General features: G+C 31.4%; 1 protein-coding gene across 2 annotated transcripts; it reads right to left on the reverse strand.

The window, feature by feature from the left end:
* Window positions 1-5,712: 5,712 nt before the first annotated feature.
* On the reverse strand, window positions 5,713-24,382 carry LOC140664438 (uncharacterized). Of its 2 annotated transcripts, XM_072889562.1 has the most exons (4): window positions 23,972-24,382; window positions 10,193-10,288; window positions 8,071-8,157; window positions 5,713-6,088 (listed from the first exon to the last, which is right to left on the reverse strand). In XM_072889562.1, the coding sequence occupies exons 3-4, from the start codon at window positions 8,126-8,128 to the stop codon at window positions 5,943-5,945; spliced, it is 204 nt and encodes a 67-aa protein (XP_072745663.1). In that variant the 5' UTR covers window positions 8,129-8,157; window positions 10,193-10,288; window positions 23,972-24,382; the 3' UTR covers window positions 5,713-5,942. The 2 variants fall into 2 exon arrangements, with proteins under 2 accessions (XP_072745663.1, XP_072745662.1); XM_072889561.1 differs by lacking the exons at window positions 10,193-10,288; window positions 23,972-24,382 and having other exon boundaries at window positions 8,041-8,153.
* Window positions 24,383-25,454: the final 1,072 nt, after the last annotated feature.

A 25,454-nucleotide genomic window follows, 5' to 3' on the forward strand; every position in this document is an offset into this window, starting at 1 on the left:
TATTGACTCCCTCCCCCCCGGGGGGGCTGGTCTTCCTTGTCCGGTCGCCTCATGACTCGATATAGCAGCCCTAAACTATCATCAAGTGTATACAATCGTGCACAAGTGCCGTGCGCGTGTCAAATACAATAATACTATATTTAAAATCTGCAACAATAAGCGCTATGCGCTTTGCAAATATGTGGAGTTCCCTCTCTCTTTTTTTCCGACAATTATAAAATACATATGTATCTAAAGTCCACGAGAGTGGACTTCATGCGCGGGGTTAACATTCATATCCGAGATCACCGATCGTGTCAAGCCTCTCCAATCCACACTCGAATTAATTAATAATTCCGCTACGATCGAGCCTCTTCATTATCCGGATTGATTAAAATCAAATTACAGAAACTATTTGTTATTCACACATTTACATAATACAATATTACAATGACTATATAAATGCAAATTTTTAATTACATTTAAGATATACAATAATGAAGAGTTAAAATATTCTTAATAAGTTACTCTTGATGAATTAACATAAATTTTTCTTTTAATTTATTTTGGATTAAAATGTATAATTATAATATAATTCAACAAGAGAATAATTTTAAATAAAAATTTACATTATAATGATATTTACATCAGCTGTAAATATCAGACGAAAATATTGGAGAAAACGAGTGTGTCAATAATTACTTTTTTATATATGAAGGTGAACAAGCCGTGCATTGATCATCATATATTTTTACAAATAAGACAGAGATAGTATATTGAATTTATGTCCATTTTTATCATTTCGTTGTTGGTAACAACCGGCTGTTTCGCATTCATCAGAGCCTTCTAACGCGTTATCTATAAAACATTTGTTATTCACGTCACAACAATATATATAACTCTAATATAGAATTTCCCGAAACTGCATTGTTATATATTTATATGTGAGAACCATTTTTACAACTATATAAATTAATTAATCTAAAATTAATTTTTGTGGGAAGAGCAGACAATTAGGGTAAACTCGGGTAAGATGGCCATGGTTTTTTAAAATGTCAAAAACATACTTTTATTTTTGTTGTTTTTTAATAGTGTTTGGCATATTATCTTCACTGAAGCTTAAATTACGTAATATTATCGAAATTAACAGGAAAATATTTAAAAGCCCGGTAAAAAATTTGTTATGTATAATCATATATGATATATGACCATATAAAATTATATAGAAATATATAAAATTTTATAAAAGTTATGTATAATTATGTATAATAATATATGACTTGTTGTATAATTATATATAATTTTATATTAATGTTGGCTAAATGTCAGTCAACGATAATACAAAATTATGCATACTATACATAACTATACATAACTTATACAGAATTTTATATATTTCTATATACTTTTATATTGTTATATATAATTATATATGAGAAATTTTTTACCGGGAGAAATTTTATATTATCAAATTAGTACCTACAACATAAGCATTGGCCATCTTACCCAACTTTTAAGGAAAAGATGACCATAGCGACGGAAAGATGGTCATAATATTTATAAAAAAATAGTGAAAACGAAAATAAAAATTATAAGTCATATAACAATTTACATATCTTTATAATATGTCTAATGTCGATTACGATAGCTTAACTGTAATTTATTCGATGTTATAACAGTTTTTAGTGGACAAATAAAAAACTTTGCAGGTAGTCAAAAGTAAAAATATGATATAAGATTCACACTATCGTTATTTCGAATAATGTATGCACATAAACTACTATCGATTATCTTTGATAATCACTAAAAAAACGCACTATGTAGCGATTATTGAAAAAATTACAGCCTATGGCCATCTTTTCCGTATGGCCATCGTACCCTAGTTTACCCTATCATTTGTCGTAAACTGTTAGCTGTTAACAAATATCTTTATAAAATTTCATCTTTGAAGAACAAGACTTCGGGAATTTTCTGCTCTAACAATAAATACCCATTGCTCTACACATAATAGTTTCTCTAGAGATCGATACCTTCAGAGCAAGACTCGTATAATCTTAATTCAGAAGTATATTCTAGAGTTTGGTCAGAATTCTTACACGTTATACTGAATAAGTCTCGAGATTACGTAGCTAAAGTACTCCATTAATTACGGATGTGTTGATGAAATCTAAAAGTTATATCTAGTGAGAGTATACATCTATTTTATAAAGAAAGTCATTTGAACGTATCCGGCGTTTGTGCAAAAAAAAATCATCTGAAGTAAAAATTACGTGCTTAAAGTTGCTTTTAATTCTCGACGCCTATTTTTAAAGTTTCCATAAAACTTTACGTTTTCACGTTAACCATCTCAACTTGCAACTTAAAAAATTTGTTGTCGAAAATTATTTTCTTTAATATTACATTAATATTGCATTGTTTTTATAAAATTTTACAGAAGAAACGAGAATCATTATTTATGTGCACTTTACAATTTTATTTCAACATCGATTTAAAAGATAGCATTTGCAGATCACAATCTGTATACGTGTGTTAAATCTCATTAATTTTTTTTTATTAAATAATTAAATAAAATATTTCTTTTTCCACCTTTAATATTTCATAATTTCATCTCCTTTTGGATAAAATTGTATGAAAGGCATGGTTTAAATTGATTCAGAGTTTACTGTAAATAGGATTTTATAGAAAACGTTTCACAAAAATGCCAGAAAGAATCGTCAGTTGCAAGAGGCCCAATAATACGAAGTGCCATCGAAGTATCGATTGAAGCAGGAAAGCGAACAAGAGAACGATTTCTGAAGGGGTTAAGCGATTTTCTCAAGTTTTCTCAAGTAAAGATAAAAAGTAAAAGAACGCAAGATTGAAACTTTATCCATTTATATCGTAACGTGTTGAAGCGCGAAAACACAAATAATAAAGTTAATTATAATAAATGATTGATAAAAAATGATTGATAAAAAAAATTATCCACCTTAATATTAAATTAAAAATTTTTGCACTTTGAAAAGTAAGTAACGTAAAGCTCATATTTATAGCTATGAAGAAAAAAAAGATTTTTCGATCACTGTTATCTTTTTTTCGAATAGACGTAAAGCTTTTGCAATTTATGGCATGCTAAAGGATCAAATTGTGCGATTCGTGAACGCTCGTGGTACGTAATAGTCGTAAATCACTACTTTCATTCGAAGGGAGAATTTTCTGCTTGGGAGCGTTTTGATGAGACTTTATTTGTCCCGAACTAAAGTACTGAATAAATAACGAAAATGACATTTCGGACGATTCATATTCGAAATTATATATACACTACGCAAAAAAATTAAAGGGTCACTTTATTTCATATAAAAAAGGCCAATTTTCAAGTAGTTACAACTTCCTTAGCAATAATCGGAATAATAATTGGAAATTGTACGATAGTTTTTTTACTAGTTACAAGCGTTCAAAGTCAATAGCTCGATTTTGCTTTAGTAACGAATATCTCGGCGAAAAGAAAGCATAAAACATTCGTTAAAAAAAAGAAATTAAAGCTGAAATTCTGCTCTTTAACATGCAATTAATGAAATCGTGCTAGGATTTTTTTAATTCGGTTATTCTTGGACAAACTTTTGAAAAATTTGTTCAATCGATGAACATCGCTTTCTTACAATGTAATTTTGTAACAAATAAAAAGAATTGAATTTGAAGATTCTAAAACTAGAATCTTTGAGCTTTGAAACGCTTTTTTATTGATCTTATTATTTTTAAGGAAGTTGCAACTACTTGAAAATTATTTTTTTTCATATGAAAGAAAGTGACTCTTTAATTTTTTTGCCTAGTATATAAACTATATAACCCAATTGCTTAAAAGGCATTAAATATTTCAAATATTGCATAAAATATATTGTATATTAATTATTAACAATTAGTTTATTCAATTCATATGAAAAATATGATATTGAAATTGTGTTGTATTTTTATAGGTTTTTCGAGAAATATTAATAAATCATGCTTATGGTAAAAATACTCGAAAAAGGAATGAATAAAACTATTATAAGAATTGAAAATATATTTTCTAAAACTGCAATAATGATCTGCAAAATTGAGGATTGTGTAATTCTATTGTCATTAAATTTATTTTTATCTCATTTTATTGTATTTCTATATTCTAATTATTCTAATTCTCGCGGGCGCCAATTAGGAATTTGTACAAAAAATGAGATCTTTTCATAGACTTTCACAGAAGAAATATATTAAATGTATATTAAAATCAATTTTTCTTTTTGTTCGACATTTAAATTACGTATATATATTTTCGTAAATGTCAATTGTTTTGAGAACGTGTTTATTTGTCTCGGCAGTTAAACTGCCAAACACATAATTGTCCTTTAACTGTACTGTGCGCTTGAATTAGCTAACAACCTGTTGTGTCTTCTTTTAGAAACATTGTTTTAATACCGTTGGGATACTTCTTCGAGGATACATACATTTACGAGTGAGAATAATAGTTACACGCTTACACATACACCACGCTACTATATAAATACAAAGCTCGGACACGTTTAGAAGAAATCACAATTTATTGAACATCAGAGTACTACTACTTACGGTGTTTTTCTCGAATAGTCTCGCTATTATGTGTTACAGATCTCTGTTAGTCTCTCTGTAAGTTTTCGTTAAACTTTTAAGTCTTTGAGACAATTTCCTCCTTTCTCGAAAATCTCTTTACTTCTCGTCAGGATACGTAATGGTTCGATATCCTCTGAGAAAAATATCAGGTTGCAATCTTATAACGCGCGATATCAGATAAGCATGCATTGCGCGAACGAGATATCGAATGTACAGCCATGGTCAAAATTATTAGACAACCTTAAATTTTTTTTATTTCTTTACGTAAATATTAAAAGGATGAAAAGAATTTTTTTAAACCATCGATAATACTTTAAAGCTAAAGCTTCAAGTTTTTTTTTAATGGTGACTTTTCTGCAGAGTATCGGCAACATTTTTGAAAATACAAGTTTTGTTTCAAAGTCATGTAACTCGACCAAAAAAAAAAGAAAAAACAAATACCGATAGAAACTTTAACTATCGGTAGGTTTTAAAACTTTTTATCTTCCTTGTGCTGTGTTTTAAAAAAAAGAACACATTGTTTTGTTTCTTACAATTACATGTTTTTAACACTTTGCAGCTTGATAAAAAAATTTCTTTCGAAAAGTTTAAATAAAGTTCTATAAGCTACATTTTACCTATAAAATACTTTCTCTGTAAATTTTTCTACGTCTTTTTTGGCCGAGTTACATAACTTTTAAACTAAACCTGCATTTTTTCAGAAATGTAGTCGATACTTGGCGAATCATCATCGCAGACAAAGAATTAAAGAAGCATTTTGAAGCTTAAAGTTTTAGCTGTAACGTGCTATTGATAGTTTTTTATCTTCCCAGTATTTACATACTAAGAAAAATTTTTAAGTTTCTAATAATTTTGTCCATGGTTGTATTCCAGAAAAAGGATAAAAACAGAGTGATAAAACTTTACGTTCGAAGAAAAATCGATATTCTTTTACAAATAAGTATATATCTCGTTCTAACGCGCGCGAAATATATTCTTTCTCCGGTACATTTTGTAATTCTGATTCGATCTAATCTCGATTATTTTGACTTAAAAAAAATTATCTTTTTTTTTGAATTGACTTTTCTTTTTGAAGAGATGATATGGTCAACAATTTTCAATTTTGATGCACGTGTAAACCTGTTTTCATATTGAATTTATGTTAATGTAGGATATACTTTGCATCCATTTTCTTATTCGCGGCATATATTCTATGACTTTCGTATGACTTGCAGAGGCTTTCCCTCCGTAACAGAGTACGCAAGAATTCAGACGGTGATGTAGTAAGCCCGTGGCTTGCCTCTCGACGAGGTTGGACTGAATAGTATTCCCGGTGTCGTCGGACTAAATGACCAGGATGCCCACGAAGGCGGCGGGAACATACGTCAGGATGTGTAGTATCCCTCGTGCCGTTTGCGACACTTTTCGCGAGCGATGTAGCACAGCGCTATGGTGATCAGGATCGCTATGGTGATCCCCATACCTATGCTGATCCAGATGATCTCCTCATTTATGCCACTATAGCCTTTTCCTAAAACCATATATACAACACTGAATTTATCTCGCAATTGTACTATATTTTTTTTTACGTATATTCTAATATGATTTAAATGGTATTTTTTTTCAACGACTAGAATTTTTAGATAAGTCTTTTTGTTTTATTATGTATAAGTGTAAACTTTTGTGGCATTTGTAAAAAAATGAATTTTAGGAATTTTATTATTATGAAAAAAAAACATTACATTGGAAACTTTACAATTAAAGTGATAATGCTTTTATAATTATATTTTTACTATAATACAGAATTGTGACTTAAAAAAAAAGAAAGCTTGAAAGCTTAATTAACATGCAAGAAAATACATGATTTGCAGAGATTTTATATTTAGACTCCAGATATTGTTCCATTTTCATAATTCATGCTGTATTTAAGTTGCCCCGTTCCCAAGTTATCTTTATAACTTGTCGCTCTATGAAACCTAGTTTTCCGTTTGTCATAACAAGTGTATCTCGTTTTAAAATGAACTTGTGGAAGATTGTTTGAAAAAGATATTCAGATAGGAGCTTGTGGAAGATCGATTTAGGAAGAGTTAGGAAGCATGGCGTAAGCTTCTTCAATCTGATCGCAAGAGAAAGAGAGATCTTCCTATATATAATACAAGTTCATCTTAAACTTGATAAATACTGCTGGCGTAAAATTGTTTTTCGATAAAATTATTCTGCATTTTTTATCAAATTCCATAAAACGAAAAATGTCACATTTGATTATATTTTGTTAAATGATTTAAATTTTATAAATATAAAAGTCATCCAAAAGCAATTTGCGCGCTTAAATGTTTTGCATCTCCACAAAGACTTCGATGAGTCATGTCGAAATAGAATTCGAAGCAAATACTTGGAGAAAATCCAATCGTTAAGTAAATGCTAAAAATCAAGGTGTAATAGAAAATTTTATTTGTAAATTATGAGTGAAAGAGAGAAAGAGGGCAACATTACTGCCAGTTGGCCCAGGATCAACCTATTTGTAATTTCTCTACTGGATCCGGTAAACATTAGCGCAATTCAGATCATATTATTGATTTCACTGATAATTTTATACGCTCGCTGCCAAAAGTGAGTCTTATACTTAAGTATCTACATTGGGATTCGCTTCATGCAATACTAGTTGTCTTGTGCAGTTGTTTGACGTTATAGTGGCGTAATAATATTAGTATTGTGTATGCAAGCTTATAGAAAATTAATTTTCTTGTATCAATTCGGTTTATTTGAGTGTTTCATATCTTTGGAAAAAGAATAAAAATATAAAATATTAAATTTGTCATATATGTATAATGTAAATAATGACTTTATTTTATGTAACATATGAAATATATCTCGTGTAGAAAAATTTTATACATTATGGAAATATATTTTGCGTAAAATCAAAGCACATTGAGAATTAACGCAGCCAAGCTTTGAAAAAAATTATAAATGGCAACATTTCAAATAACAATTAGTAATTTTGCAAGCAGTCCAATCATATGTTATATAATAAAATAATTTTAATACGTTATAGAAAAACATGAAAAAGAACAACATTAATATACACATTTTCTTTTTTTTTCTCGAAAGGACTTCGATTCACGTCAATTCAGAAAAAAAAAAAGATATCGATATTTGAAATTAAACTTATTTTTGCAATATACATATATGTATACATATATGTCACGAGATATCAAATAATTTTTATTGAAATATGACAATGTTTTTATATATCACATACGATATATAAAAATAATATTACGTAAAAAGAAAAGTCCTCTCAACTATTTGTTAACAAAATTACGCCACCGATTGCCAATAATGGTTTATTTCGCACCACAATTATACCGAAGCAATTTCTGTACTTCATTTACATTGATATATACACATGACATATTTACGTGCGCAGAATGTCACCTTTAACATCAAAAATTGCTTTGGTGCCGACATGGCCATCATATATACCTAATAGAACGATATCCACATCCACATTACCATTGTAGTGGGAGCTGTATATCCCGACTTTACCAGCGACTCGTCCACCGACCGGCATCTTTACGTCTTTTCTTCTCGATTTGTCACCTGAAAACGTAAATCTCCCACTTTACTGCAGGCAAAGATTTCAAAGATATGGACTAACAGAAACGCGTAGCAACATTTTCCCTTACCCTACCTACTTCTACCTTTTTAATATTATATATTTCATCTAATTTGTTTTTTGCCCTTAGCTTTTTCCAGAACCTTTTTTCGTTGTATACCTTGTTATACAGGATGTTTATAAGAGATCTCCAGGGTTTTAAAAATTCATATTTAATTTAGTAAGGGAGATATATTCAAGTTCTTAACATCTTTACATAAAAATATTAAGAGGTGATATATTCAAACTTTACGGCGACCACATACACGATTGGCTCTCCTCTTACAATCCACTTGTTTAGAAATCTAATGCTGCACGAACACAATTAATCTGTAATCGGATGGAGCATCATTTTATTGGAAAAAAAAATTAATCGTTTCGTTCTCAACATCGTTCAATTAATGCGCCATTTTCACTCAAATTTGTGTGCAAATGTCATTTATGACCGCGAAAAATTTGCTTTCATATATGTGTACGTAAAAACTTTTTGAGCTACTAAACACGAAAAAATAGAATGAATATATCTCACTTAAATATACTGAATTAAATATGAATTTTTAAAAGCTCGGAGTTTTTTTATAAGCATCCTGCATTTCGCAAATGTATGTAATATACGGTTCTTTCACTCATCTACTTCAAGATTAATTATTAAAATACTTTATGAATTGTTTGTGTTATTTATGACAATTAATCAATTTTTCTAAGAAATTAAATAATAAACTTGTTCTTTAAGTCTTCATAAATTATGGGCTAATAAATCTCATTTTAGCAATAAATTTATTTTTTCCTTTTGATATTTTGACGTGCAAAATATTGCGTATAAAATATTACATCACATATAACACTATAGAATTATTTAGTTACATTATTTTATGCATAGAAATATGTGAGTGTCAATAACTGCATTTACATATAATTTTTTAAAAATCCGGTTTCACTGACAATGATATTCATCGAATATTCGTCGCGCGCACGTTGAGTTCCATTTTGAGGAAACGAGCGGAAGTCACGGAATGACAAATAGAGCAAGCGATAGAAGGCCTTTTACAAATCGGCTTTTTTCCACTCTGTTTAAATTATTCCGTTAAATTATTCCAACATGAAGATCTTTTATCAATGACAGTTAATTTGGAAAAGAAAAAATTCATTGTTTTATATATTACGAGGAAAGTTATACATATACATATTACTTCGTCAATTTTTTGTGACCAGTTTTTTTGCAATTGCAAATGTAAAAAAATATATGTAAAGTGCATATATTAAAAAAATAATTAAAGCATAATAAAAATAAAAGTATAATAATTTATATGTAATAATAATTCTCTTAGATTTGTTTTTTTAATATTCTGCTAAATTAGTAGTACATTGAGATATAAAATTAAATATATGTAATTGAAAAAAAGATATATTTTAGCTTTCACAGCAAAAGATATAACGGAACAAACACCCATATAAATTTTGTTTTTTAAATATTTTTATGCGAGGAAAAAATGATAAATGCTTACTTTTTTTTAATGATATGTCTGATTTATCATTCCTACAATCTGACTTTTATTTATTGCTCGTGACTATTTGCTATTCATGTCCGTCTAAGAGCAATGTAAATGTAAATGTATTTAAGAATCAGCGGATTACTTTTTGTCGTCGTTTCCTCAAATGACTGATGCCATTATACACACAGGAGACATAAATCAGGGAGGAGCTGTAGGAGCTTCTTGATTTCTTCGAATTTCTGGATACGACTTCTGACTCCCCAGTGCTTTCCGTCGCTACCAAAAAGCTTTCTTTGAGCTTTCTACGACGAAGTTTGCGGCCCTGCGCGACCGTCAGCATCGATCAAAGGATTTGCTTGTTAGCAGCACACCGATGGAAGTGAGGTTCTACCGTGTGGAAGAAGGGTCGGAAGGAAGGGGTTTTGTCACACATCATCACATTCTCTCATATACGACGTAGAGGAGATGTATCGTATTATATGTATACCTCGTAGAGACGAAAGCAGGCTGCTTTAGGTGCATCTCTCTTCAACTTCGTCTAACCGCCGAACATTTTCTCCTTTGCGATTCGCGCTCGGCCAAGCTGGAAAGCAATTTTCAGCTGATTACAGTATCGCTTTATTGTGTAATTAACGTTTGCTCTGAATAAGTCCGCCCTGAATCGAGGGAGCACAATACCAGCGGAAATTATAATGACTGTTTTTCACAATAGGTTACAAAAATATAATTGTTATTGCACGCACGTATTTACGTATGCCCATTATTGTGCAAAATTGTATTGTATGATAACATTAATATGTATGTATGCATAATTATCATATGTATTAATATGTATACATATATGTATATTACTAAAAATACAAAATATATATACATATACATATATATACAAAATATACATATACGTATATTAGTAAAAATACAAAAATATTATTATTCCTTTAATTAAATAATATATATATATATGTACTAAAATGTATTATTTAATTAAAGGAATAATAATATTTTTGTATTATATATATATATATATATATATATATACTAAAATGTATTATTTAATTAAAGGAATAATAATATTTTTGTATTTTTATCATAAAATATAATGCAAGAATTTGTGATATATTTTTTCTTTATCAAATATAATGCAAATGAGAAATAGTGATACTTTGCATGCAAATGTTATTACTTGCTTTTAATCAAATTAAAATGCCCGATATCGTACCGCAAGATTTTTTCCCTGATCTTTTCTCTCTAAAATTTACTAGTATCTGATCTAAGCAAAGAATAAAGCGGAAGATGTAATCAAGCGCTCTAACGTAATCTCCGTGTCCTTTCAAGCCGAACGCTTCTTTAAACAACGCCAAAAGTGTTTTTCTTCGGGATAAAAAGATTATTGTGAGAGGCTGAGTTCTCGATTTTTAATCCCTACAATCGAAGGTTTTGTGGATACCTTAATTGTGAACCAGACTTCAGTTGAAAAGCTAGTGAAAAACTAGATTTTGGAAAAACAATTTTAGTCCTTTTGTTTATAAAATAATAATATGAAAAAAAGACAATTGTAATTACAAAGTGTTCGGTAATTGATGAAAAACCTGTTAATGACAGATTCTTGAGATCATTTGGAATCGATTTTTCCCCAGCGAAAATATCGAGCAAACGTCATCATTTTTTGCAAGTTTCCAATTTTTATTATTATATATCTTTGTAATTAAGCATCTTTGAATTAAAATTCTATTAGAGTAAACTCTATCTGAAATTAATTGAAGAATGTAGTTTTGGTAATTTTTCAACTTCAAAAAGTTTAGTTTGCAAAAAGCACCTTTTTTTAATCGCTTATAACTCGGAAATTATTGATGCCTCGACATTTTCATTCAGGAAAAATCGTCTCCAAATGATCTCAAGAATCTGCCATTAACAGCTTTTTTCACCAATTTTGCCGGACACCTTGTATCCATCGTATAACTAAACCTGTTATACGATTAAAAATACAAAATTTCTAAGTTTGCTGCAAAATATCTTTAAAATTTTTGCACGAATGAAATAATTGATGTATGACGAAAAAGATCCCCTTTTCAGGTTGTAAATTTCTTTTTACATTTCTGAAAATTTCAGTAGATAAAAATATCGGCACACGATTGCGCCCAATCGTTTATTTTAAAGAGAAATCGCGTTTCTAGGTAGTTTCTAGATCGATATTTTGAAAATAAAAATGCCTAATTTATTTTTCTCTGTTCATACACACACAGAGTTTTTTACGGGCTTCTCGCGAACTAATTCCGACCTTGCTCGAAACTATCTCTGAAATTCGACAAACACAGGCGCCTTTGGAATCTCGGTTCTGAATTCTAGAATTCGAAATCCTCTCCGAATCGGTCGCGATTGTGAAATTCAAGTTTCGGCGGACATGCACCCGAATTCGAACTCCTTTCGCGTTAACAACACGGCGCCTCGGTTCCTGAAACAGGGGTGACAGATACGCAGCACGATTATTCCTTAGACGGCTTTCTTAATAAAGCTGCCCGCTTAAGTGAGATCAACAAGTTAGCTTCGTTACCTCGTCATGTACACGCTCTTGTGTATGCTCGAGCGATCCTTTGTTTCCCACAATTAAAACGGATTCTCGTCAACTGAACGGACTGGTATTCATGAACCGAGGATGGATGTTTTCCGCGAGCGTTTTGCAACGACAGCCGACTGCACACAAATGCAGTAGATGTCTATACCCGTCGTTGTACTCGTCGCGCTTTGACGCGTCCGCAAATTAGTCCGTGATAAAATTCGCTCGCGGTTTATTAATTAACGACGGCGACATTGTTCCTGAAAAGCTTCGTGGTGTGCGAATTCAATGGCGCGGTCGGTGAATTGCAAGTCTCGCGGTCTCTTCGCCCGCCGAGAAATTGCATTCGAACTGTCATCGTTTGATCGTGACGTGAGCTTCGTCAAATTCATGCGATTATCCAATGAATATCATCTGACGAAATATCATTGAAATTTACATAATTATTATGCAAGAAATTAACGAGCAAATCAAGTGTAGGTTTTAGAAAGGGAAAAGGAGGGTGCGTAAAATATGCTGATTTTTGCCCAGAAGGTGTAACGTAAGTTACATATATTTTCTTATAGTTTGTGAGTTGTTGAATACGAAATTATCTGTTTTATTGGTCTATATATAAGCCGGTGAGAAAGTCGTCAAAATTCCCCTTAACCCTTTGAGTCACGAATTTTTCTAATTGTATTTCGACTAAAATCAACTATCACATATTTTTGTACAGTTCCTTTTTTCTCTCTTTCCCCTTTTCTCTTTTTAACTCTTCTTGTACTGCTTTTCCTTGATCTTCTTCCTTGATATTCTCTAAAGCATTTTTTTTTCATTTCTTTTCATCTTCTTCCTTTCTTCTTTTCTCTTCTCTAATTTTATCTATTCTTTTTTGTCTCCACTCAGAAAGTCCTTCAATGTTATTTCATCTTTCGTTTCCTCGCATTTACCTATTATATGCTTATAATTTTCTTCCTCTTCTCCACATACTCTGCACACTCTTTCATCTTCCTCTCTCCAATATTGTTACCCTCTCGTCTCGTTCTCGCATCTATATCTTGCTATTCTCATTTTATCCTTCTTTTTCTTTCTTCTTTGGAGATATCCCGGAGCTTCTTCTATTGTTATCTCTCTGTATGTATTGTTATACTTGGATTTCTCTATCTTCTTTCTTCTTTCTTCTTTATCTTTCCATTAACTCTTTTACTATTTCCCTTGTTTCTTCTCCCTCCGTCTTTTTCTATTACTTCTCTTCTCTTCTTTTCTCATTTACTCTCCTCACTTCCAATCCTCTTCTTGTCTATTTCTTTTATATATTCTACTACTATCCATTTCTTCGTTTTTCTTTAAACATCATTTCATTCTTCTCCTGTAGTAATTTCTGAACAATCTCTCTCCTATGCTCCACGTCTGCTTCATTGCAATTGTTGCTCTTCTTATCCTTTCATTTATGTGTTTTTCAGTTCTTCCATTTTTTTGCATAATATATCCTAAATAACTTATTTCCTTCACCTCCTTCATCTTTTTTTCTGCCCACTTCTATTCTCTTTTCTTTGTGCATCCCCTCCCTCTCTCGAACACCATCACTTTACATTTCTCTGGATTCAAAAGCAATCCTTTCCTTTCTAAGTATTCTTTAAACCTTTTTATCATTCCCTTGTTCTCTTGTCGCTACTAAAACTATATCATCTGTATATGAGATTAACCATATCTTTTTTTTTCCTATTACTATCCCTCCTGTCTGTTCCTTCTTTAACTCTTCTTCCAAATCCATTATATACACATTGAATAATATTGGGCTCATAGGACATCCCTGTCTGACTCCTTTTTACGTCCAGAACTCTTCTGTTTTCCATTACACGTATAAATATTACTGTATACAAAATACGCTTTGAACGATCTCCTTAAATAATTTATGATAAAATTCAAAACAGTCTTATAATTTTATACTGAGCATTTATTATATATTTTAGAATAATCTAAAAATATTGTGTAATATACGTACTTTCCCTTAAATTAGAAATAGAATTCTCTCTCGAATTTTGTTACAAATTATATATTGTCTAATAAATAGAATTCAGAAAGAATATGTATGTTGCATAATATTCTTCTGCTTTTACGAGTCTAATTAGCATTTATCAGGGAAGCATCTCTTGCCAAGAGCAATTTTACTGTTACTTCATGTTTAATAAGAAGTTAGTTATTGAAACAGTAACCGTTCTAATTAGCAAAATTAGTGAACACTTTATTGCTTCGAGTTACGATGCTGTACGTTTTGCATCTGCACAAGCACGTCGATATTTAGCTTACAGCAGCAGGAGACGGTAGAGGAACCTATTTCAGAAAATGGAAATAAAATACTTATATATTTTATTTATAAATATACGTAATTTAAAAGCTAAAAGCGATTTTTTTTTATTATCATATCGTAGAATTTACATCTATTAAAATATGCTAATATTGCGCATCAACAAAGGTCTTCCATTTAAATTTCTGCATGGATTGCATATTTGTCGAAAGGGGAAGAGTATTATCTGTATTATGTGCTTGTGTCTATTAATCGTTCGCGAATATGAAAACATTAAACTTGAATATCGTCCCGATAACATCAGACACGTTAATTAACTGAATTCAAAAAGCGGGTTTATATAATTCTAAACTTCAAATGAATTTAATTAGCCGGAGCATTTCTCTTTATACATCAAAGCATTTATTCCGCACTCCGGCTACTATTTCATCAAAGGCTTCGGTAATTATAATTCTTATTATTATTATCGAAGCTGCGAAGCTTCGCTTGCATTTATACGTCGCAACTTTTGCTTCACGCATGCAACTGCAAAGGGAATTTAACAGTAACTGTGCAAGTTTCAAATTAATTTGCATACAGTGTTCTATTCAGTTAAGGTATGCATTTGAATATCACGCCACATTTCCACACAATTTTGATAATATTACAATCCACAGACACACACATGGATACAGACGTCGGTTGCGCGAATATAATGACGAAGTTCTCTTTAGCGTCTTACGAGGTGCGAAATATAATACACGTTTACAACGTAATATACCCGAAAGGCGATAATGACAGCTATATTTTTCACGAATAGCTGTTCTCTTGTAATTATGACAGGTATAATGTATTATCATAAGACAGACAAAGAGACGAGGAGGGTCTTTGTTTCGGCAAAGACGCGCGTCGTTAATGAGTTAACAGTATAGGGTAGTTGTCTCCGCGTGCGACAGGGAATGAGAGCTTTTGTCTGCCGTTCGTTGCGTGCCCTCGCAAATGCAATCGACAACGTGCCTGACGTTATTGTTCCACCCGTCAACGTCATTGTCAACGACGTACCGCATGCGGCTATTCACAATTCCTATTAGCAACGTATCTGCTCTTCTAACGTTTCCCGTGTCTACGATTGATCGAGATATTTCACTTACACACTCATCTGCATTAATTTTAACGCTAAATTCTTTCATGAGATGTGAATTGTCTGTCAAGGAGAATTCACGTTTAACGTGCCCTCGAAAACTTCATCCTGTTTATGAAGAATGTTTTAACCAGTATTATGTGAAAAAGAACTATTATGAAAGATAATAATAAATATTTAAATTTTAGAAAAAAGGTATTATAATAAAACTTAAAATTTTATATTTTTTTATGAGAAGAAAAACATGTGTGCATGTGTGTGTGTGTATTTAATTTTTAATATTTTTAATTAAAATGAAAGATTTAAAATAATTTAAATAATTTAGTGTTAATAATTTTATTTTTAAAGATTGTTATTAAAATAAGGATGAGATAAATATGTTTATATGCGTATGTTTTTCTCATATCATTTTGAAAAATCTTAAAAATATGGTATAAATATATGTAAACATTAATATACATATATGCAGAAAAATATGATTGAACAAAAAATTACTTTGAAAATAATAGCATGACGATAAGTAAAGATGTGAATTTTATAAAAAATAAAATTTTATTTTCAAGTAAAAAAAAAGAAGAAAATCTAAGCTTTAAAATCTTTTTCTCTCTCGTTTATATTCAATATATATTGCATTTTAAAACAATGGACTTTATATCACAAGAGAGACGTGGTACTGGAAACTTCATATATCGAATGCCATTTACGTTCGTTCCATGTCTATTTCGCGTGAATAATAGATCCCTAGAACTCTGTTTTTAAAAAGAAATGGCTTTAACCAATTGGATAATGCAATTGCATCCATTGTCACGACAAATTATTTGATTCTGCAAATCGCCAAAAAACGAGTATTGAAAAAATTTGTATAGCTTGCGATAAATGCTATGCAATATTTTTAACTTTTTTGTTTGGTAAAAATTTTTTGCAGATAAATTTGAGAAAAACTTTTTTATTACATAAAGAATATAAACATGAATGTATTATATTCTTTTTCTTTTCTCTCTCATAATTATATTTTATTTATATCTAAAAATTCTCTCGCACGTAAATACTTTAATAACTTTATGGTAATGCAAGCCATAAAAATTTGCAAGCGCATAGAAATATAATGCAATTTATCTAAATGCAATTTTGTTAATGATATCACGTTTAATCCCTTACTGGATAAGGTGATACAGCAAATATTATAACTCGCTGTTGGACGTGGCGCATCTTGCATAAACAAGATGTTATCTCCAGATATTTTCAGAGCACGTACTTAAACTTTACTGTTTAACTACAAGCGGATAACTTTGCATCACGGATGGACTACAGAGGAGGACTACAGCATTATTGTTTGCGATTAAACAATATATATATATATATATTACGCGGAATTCTGATTTATGTCTAAATAAAACAAAATTGTGCCATAATTATAAATTATAAAATATCAAGTAGATATATTTTATGAGGATGTAAAAAAAATTACAAGAGTGTGAAAACTGGAAAAAAATTATTATAATACAAGCATCAACTTTTTTATTAAGGTAAAATAGTTTAATATGAGAGAGGTTCTTAAAATGAGATCTCCAATTACATATTTTATAAACGCGACCACTTTTCTTTATAAATATTACTTTTATGTTGATAATAGATAACCGTGAATACGTAAATGACAGCAGCGTAGCGCACGTGTACACAGACAAGTGTAGCTATGGCGATTTTGTTAATGACGCTAAGGAAAATTCTTGAACGTGCTACTTAAAAGAGATGTAAACAACATAATTTAATAGCAATAACTTGGTATTCAATTTTATCATGTTATTAACGTCAAATGCAACAATTATATCTTGGTGTTTGATCGTTACTTTTGATATCTTACGCACAATTTTATCACATATATGAGTTATGTAGTTCCTAATATGAGATACTGGAATGTTCCTAATATGAGATATCTCATTTTTTCTATTTTTTTCTATTTTTTGTTAGTTTTTTATTTTGAAATATTTAAAACGTTAATTACAATACCTTTTTGTGTGCCCTTTGTTGGGAGGATAAATTTTTATTTGAATCTCTAAGATATGTTATTTTATAGATACAAGATATAAAAAATATTTGAAAGATATAATTTTTTTTATGCCAAAAGTAAGATTTTTATTTTTTGTTGTTCTTTTGAAATATTAAAAACGTTGATATTGCTATGTATACCTTTTCGTGCGCTCTTTGGTAGAAAGATGCATTTTTATTTGAATCTCTAAGATATGTTATTTTAATTTTATAAATTTTTATAAATACAAGATATAAGAAATATTTTAAAGATATTTTATAATTTCTTTTTGTGCCAAAAAGTAAAGCTTTTGTTTTCTGTTCTGTAGTTCTATAGCATTTAACTAATAATAAAAACTGCCTGTGACGTTATATTTATGTAATAATAATTAATAAAACGGTTTTAGTTGAAAATGCGCTCCTTTTACATTTAATTTTCTAATATAAAACCATTTCATATTAGGAAACTTTACTATCTCATATTAGGATACCTTTTTCAAACGAATTTTTCAAATCTGAGAAAAATCATTGTAGCAAATAAAATACACATTTGAGTCATTAAGGCATTTTAGTAGTAAAGCTTGAATGTACTAGTTATAAAGTTTTCAAGTTAAAAGTTACAATTAAAGAAAATATAAGCTTTAAAAAAAAAGTACCTCATAATTGGCACCTTTACTCTATTAGTACGTATGGAATCCTTGAAATGTTTAGTTTATTTAATTCACTTGAATAAAGATGAAATCAGAACAGTGTTCTTGTTACTCAATACTACGCAATGCGTAGTATGATCAGAGGAGGAGAAGCAATAACATATATGTATGTATATACACACGATATGTACATGAAAACTAGAGTATATACACGTATATATACACGAACTACACAGTAGAGTTAAGGAACAAGTGCCGAAATAACGTCGGGTGACCGTGAGTTCTCGAGGGAGAACGTCGAGGAGAAGAGAAAGATAATAAATGCGAGAGGATATTTATGATATTAAAATATTGTATTATTGATATTTTACAGTTTAGTGCTTCTCTAACGAATCCAAGGGAGAGATACACATCTTTCTGTACGAGTTCGTTGATGAGTTTGTAGATAATTGTGCTTTAGCGAATATTAAATAGAACTCATTGAAGATATTAAATTATCAACGATATCAAGAGAGATCTGATCATAATGGTATAATGTTACGGTAATTAAAAAATTTCCGCTTACACTTTATGATGCAGTTAACTTTCGTCTTCCTGTTGGAACGAATTAGCTGTAATTCTCTCAATACTATCGTCCTACGTAAAATCGTTCACCAAAGCACATACACATATATATATATATATATATATATATATATATATATATATATATATCTCACTCCTCTCTTTCTCTTTCTTTTCACATATATCAGTATAAAGTTTTTCCAATAACGTATTCGTCCGTATATATGTAGATACACATGTAGAGGAGCTCGAATAATTCGATTTATTTTTACACCAGACTATCCTGGAACTTTAACGATTCGATTTCGCGAATAGGAGGGCCCAAAGTCTCGGCGGAATTTACAGCAAAAAGCTTGGCGAATTTTTGTAATTTCGCTTGATTGGGGAATATTTTTGCTGACCAGAATTCATTTTATATTTCACTAATATTGATTTCAATTTGATATTTCTGCCTCACGCACGAAACGTGATTTATTTTTTATTACAATCACGGCAGATAGATATATTTATTTATTTAAAATCGAGTTCAATCACGAGTACGCAAGCAAAATTGAAATGAGGCATATATCATATATTTAATATTATTTTTTAATATACGAGCAAAGAGATAAATGTTATTTAAATTCGACGTATAATTCTTGTTTCACACGATACGGTACAGATAAAGTCAGTTTGGCGATGACATCGCAAACGCGATTCTGTGTGACATAGTTTTTAATTTTAGATACATCGTTTCGAGGCGGATTTGTAAAATTGAATAATGATATCTAGCGGCTTCTCTTTCATGCAAATGTAATACGCAGTATCAAACAAAGTATGGGATGTGTCGTAAAGTTATTCGCGCGAGCCATCACAAAGTAATACCATGATAAAATTTCAACGCTAACGAAAGTTTGTATTTAAATAAATTTAAAAATCAGTTTTAATTATCTTCTGTGCACGTGCAAGTGCGGAAGTTAATTATCGAACTTTGAAACATTTACATCAACACTTCGCATCGCTAACAAAACTCGTTTGCGAGCATCAATGATCCGCAATTGACTCGAATAGTATCGTAAAAGACTTAGCTAAATGCTTTCGAAGATCCATTATTATTCAAGAGGTGTTAATAAGAATTTAAGAACCATTAAGTATATGAGATAATGAAGGAGGATGTGTCAGATTATTTTGCGAATTTTTTTTTTTTTTTTTTGAATAATCGTCCCTTCCTCAGCGCGCGATGATCATGTCCCGCTGATCTTTAGTGTACCCCTTTTTTTCCACTGCATGTTTATTGTTACAACGACACACTCGGAGAGGCTTTTATTTTGCGGGCTAAAAATACAATGCGGCGTCGCTGACGATGGCTAAGGTCGAGCCCGCGGATTTGGACAGATCGATGAAAATTCAGAAACGAGGCGTTGTCCCCGGGCTCGAGACAGACCGTCGACTGCTCTGTTCGCGAGTGTATGTAAACGTGGTGTTACACGACCGAAATTATAGGCCGTATCGTTGGCCGGCGCCGATCAGTCGATCAACCGAGTCTCCGGAAATTCGTCGGAAATTCGGTTACCCTTCTATTTCTCTCACAAACCATCCCTATCGCCTCATTTTCATTCAACTCTACGGTCAAGTCGCACTGCAAGTTTCACTGATGCTTCCTTCTTGCGTCGATGATAATATATTATATTCAAAAATTGATTTCGTAAAGAACGTGACGTGATTTAATCATCGATCGTAAGTTTTTTCTTGAAAGCTTGACGTCGGAAGATTATTGGATTAGGATCTGTATTCATCGGATAAAAAATGGGAATTCTATGCATGTAAATCACTCGTTAAATAAAAAATAAGAATTATCAGTTTATTATAAAATGTATATTTTGTTAATATTTATTGTATTTGATACATTTGATTTATCTTGATATTTTCAACATATCTAATATATTTAATATATATTACGTATTAAATATTTAGATTTTGTTCATATAATATTTATTAGATATTTTTACGTATCCTGAAATTTTAGTTATCTTTGTAGTTTTTGTAAAATAGTCTTTATAATGGAAAACTCCATCTCGTATAATATATGTGTAAGATATTACTATCAAAATTGTTTCCTCAACATATCAGGTTCTACAATTTCAAACGTGACAATCCTGCTAACGTTTGCTATAAACGTTGCTTTACCAGACTATGGTAGCTAATATCATCTCTGGAGTGACATTAAAACCCTCACATGTCACCTTGTTCTCTCTGAGAGAGAGGGTCGTCTTTTTCAAGATACTTTAACAAGCTTAACAGGATAAAAGGACCGTATTCTTTAGAGTTTCGAGAGAATAATGTGTGCGAAATTTAATCACAAACTCTCCCTTATCACAAAATTATATATATATATGTGTGTATATATATATGTATATGTATATATACTGCAAATAAATATATATTACCATTATTAATAAACAATTATTATATTAACAATCTTTTGTCGATATAATTAATAATGAATGATTAATGACTCGAACTCATCGTTAATAATTCACGTTAGATAAGTCTGGTGTTCATCAACAATTTCGGTAGCTGAATAGATGATTAATTGTTTCGCTTATGAAACAACTATACGTGAAACGTCGCTTATAACAGCAAAGAATTGACAATTCATTCGCGATTTCTCCCTTCTGAAACATAACATAAGAAACAGAATCAAAATCATATTACATATGTATTTCTGTGATCGAAGGCGGGAAAAGAGTCAAGTTTGCTCCAGATAAATCGATCCATCGCGATCGGATGAAACTGCATTCGCGCCAAGTGGATGCCTTTCACTCTACCCGATAGGACAAGGGGCTGGCGATTGTGCTCCAAGTAGATAGCGCCGTTTCACAAACAAACACCGCCGCATATATTACGCAGTAGTAAATACGCGCGCTTCCTCAGACGTTCTTAGCAATGGAAAGCGGAAAGCGCGGCTCTCGACGTCCGCTTTAAAGCACGTGCTTTCGATTGGGTTGAAATGCAGTAGGTATATCTAGATTACACCTATTAACAGATATCTCGATCAATATAGCCGCGATCCGGACACATGTTTTCGAGCTGGAAGATAGATTTCACAACTGGTCGACGCTGATTTACTTGTTGAATAATGAATGAAAAATACTCCAGAATTATTGGGATTGATTTCAAAACTTCAAAATTTGTGATAGAGAGAGAGAGAGAGAGAGAGAGAGAGAGAGAGAGAGAGAGAGAGAGAGAGAGAGAGAGAGCGAAAACTCTATTAAAATTTTTATAAAATTTAACTTTACTCTAATTTATATATTATTTATTATAGTTTATATAAAATAATTAGAACTTTATCCTAAATTTTGCTGTAAATTAAAAATCATATAAAATAAAGCTTAATATATTTTGTTATTTTCGTAAGTTAACTGTTTTGAAATGGCTTTTATAATGTAATTATGTGCATATGACTGTAACTGAAAATTGAGATTTACTCGAAGTTGTAACAGCAAAATCAATATATGCACTCGTTAAAATGAATTCTGCAATTTTAATCCGTGCTTTCCACATGATCAAAACTGAATACAATACGATACAAAGATAAAACAATACAATGACAATTGTTACACCACCATATGGAACTATTGTGAATTTTAATTTACGTTTCACGAGTAAAATATTCATATCTCGCATTGGTTTTCGTTATGCATGCATTTATCAGATTCTGTGACTTGATGATAAAATAAATATATATATACTTTTACTTGTAATAACAAATATTGATGTATTTTTTTGAATATTCATTATATTTAAGACTTTAATCTGGCTGACAGGCTCAGAGAGGAGATTTACATATATATGTGTCTTATACTGGTGACATATGTTGCTGGTTGTATATTTTTTTTATAACTTTAGCTTTTATTTCTGGGAAACTAGTATATATAAATTAAGAAGGGAGAGTGCGTATAGCTTCTTTCTCGGCGAGAGCAAACGCGCGCGTGCGCGCATATATCACTGGGCCAGATTCTCGAGTATAAGCCCTGCTTATCAAATAGATACTTGGCGAGTCAAGTCACAAGGCAATCATCCAGTTTGCCAACCCGTTAAAACACAGCAGACAAGTAGTACATATACGGGTACATGTTCAGCTGAAATATCACTGCTATCTACCACTGTCATAGAAATGTATAGCGTTATCTTATTACTTCTAGGTACATACATATATTTGTAGAAGAGAAATGGATGCGTACAATGAAAAAGTATTAAGAATCATGACAAGTTTTTTATTTAATCAAACATTAGAATATGCTTATAATCAAACTTTACTCGAGGAATCAGAATATATATATATATATATATATATATGTTGTTTGTAATTAAATTATTGTATTCATATTTGAGATGTAGATGCAGAGAAGATACGTGTATGCACTTTATGACTCGTGTTATATTTAGCGTAATCATTATATAAATTATGCTGCAAAATAATCTTTAAAGTTTCTTCCATATAAGAGATGAAGATGCATCAGCTTTAGTATTTAATCTAAAGCTAAATATTTAATCTTCTTCATAATCAATATATTCATTAAATTAAATCGTTCGGCGTTTCAATTATTTATTGAATTACTGCGTTTTAATAATTGTATTAAATAATAAATAAGTATAGTAGAAATGGGAGAATGTCATTAATTTTGCACAAATATAAATATATCGATAATGATAAATTGATAAGTTTAGCATGTGAAAGTAACTATTATTACATTATCCAGATTCATTTTTGATGTATTGCTACTGATCCAGGGTTTCTAAAATTCAATGATTTTATCAGAAAAAAAATCTATCAAGTTGATATTTTCCGAGAATAGTATTGATAGCTTCAATGACCTGGGAATACCTGGGAATACGTGCGCGTAATACGAGCGAATAACCCAAGCTTAATCCTGACCCAGTTGCCAACAGTCAACAGATCTCGAGATCTAGGCGTCTAGGATCGTAGGCGTTATCGTAGCGAATCGATTTTCCGGAATATTCACCGACCGTAGCGTTTGCTGTAATATTAAGCGAGTCAAAGCAGGAAGGGAGTAACGAACCATTTCGGGTTGATGTCCAAACGGAAGACGAGACGCGCGGATTGGCGGCTTCGAGCTGACAGCTGCGAGATTAGGAGATGAACGATGTTGCCTCCTCGGGTGATTTTCCGGCGTTTAATAACCACCTTGGTTAGTAAAATCACCAGGTTTATCTCGAGTGTACCTAAGCGTTCCACGAGGTGTTAGCTCGCGCGATAGTGGTTCAACCGTATTAATGGCGCGCCACGACGTGGTGGACGCGGGTGGGACGCGGTGCCAACTGAGTGACCCGGTGCCGCGCGAGACCGTTAACCGCTGGTCCAACGATAACGACGACGACGGCGCCCAAAGCGGGCAACGTATAGAGAGGGTGGCTGCCAAGCGACTACTATAGGGGTGTGATAGAGAAACCACGAGAGAGGGATGCTACGAGGGTACTTCGGTGGAGGGGATGGTCGGTCGGGGAGAGAGAGAAAATTATTGGCTGGGAGAAGGAGCATCGAAGGAGAGAAGGAGTCCAGGGAGAGGGGTAACGATGTGGAGAAGGGTAGCGTACAGTGGGGAAGGTGCGTAAAGGGGCGGTAGGAGCGAGAATGCGAGTGGGAGTGGAAACATGCGTAAGCGAGGGTGAATGCCGGCCAAAGGCGGAGGGTAAGTAATTATTCTTTTTAGTATTAATGATTTTGAGATAGAAGCTCTGTGGTTTTAATTAATATTTTGATTTTTTGACAGCTAAACAGCTGTTGGTTTTTCTTCTCTTTTAATTATTCTAAGATTGTCATTTTATACATATATATTTTTTTCTACAATTTTATTTGTTTTTGAATTTTCCTTGTAACATCAAATTGTGTAATCTTTGTATGTTTAAGATTTTTAAGAAACCTTGAAAAATATATAGACATAAAAAACTTATACGTATATGTCTTTAAATATCGACGCCTATGGAAAGAGAGTAACGATTAAAGAAAGAAAAAGAGATAGAGAAAATACTATTGGTACACAGAGAGGGAAGATGAGGGGTAAAGCGTTACACGCGTATAAAGAAATGAAAGGAAAAGAGATAAATAAGTTGAAATACTCAACCAGAACGAGAAGGTTATTCAGAGCGAGATGAGAATACTAGCGAGAGTGAAGGTAGATTAAAGAGAGAAAGAAAGAGATGAAAGACAGAAAGGAAGTAACACTATAAAATTGCATCCGCTGGGTCCTGTGACCGTGAGCAAGATGGAATCAGAATGCACATGTAAGCGATAAAGATGCATAGAATAGGAAGAGAGAAAAATCCATGAAATAAGATCGAAACAAAAATATTTTCGAAGAATAATAGAAATGTCAGCATATAAGACGAAATGTAAAAGTTAGAGAAAGAATATATTTGAATGAAAATATCTATAGAAAAAAAAGGTAAGGAAAAATCTACATATGCACTTTAGATGATTCAAATTCCGTGATAAGATTTAAAATCAAAATCTATTGTATGTATTTGCATGTATATTGAGCATGA

Source organism: Anoplolepis gracilipes, chromosome 4 (assembly GCF_047496725.1).
Source record: "Anoplolepis gracilipes chromosome 4, ASM4749672v1, whole genome shotgun sequence".
In the NCBI taxonomy this organism is placed as follows: Eukaryota; Metazoa; Arthropoda; class Insecta; order Hymenoptera; family Formicidae; genus Anoplolepis; species Anoplolepis gracilipes.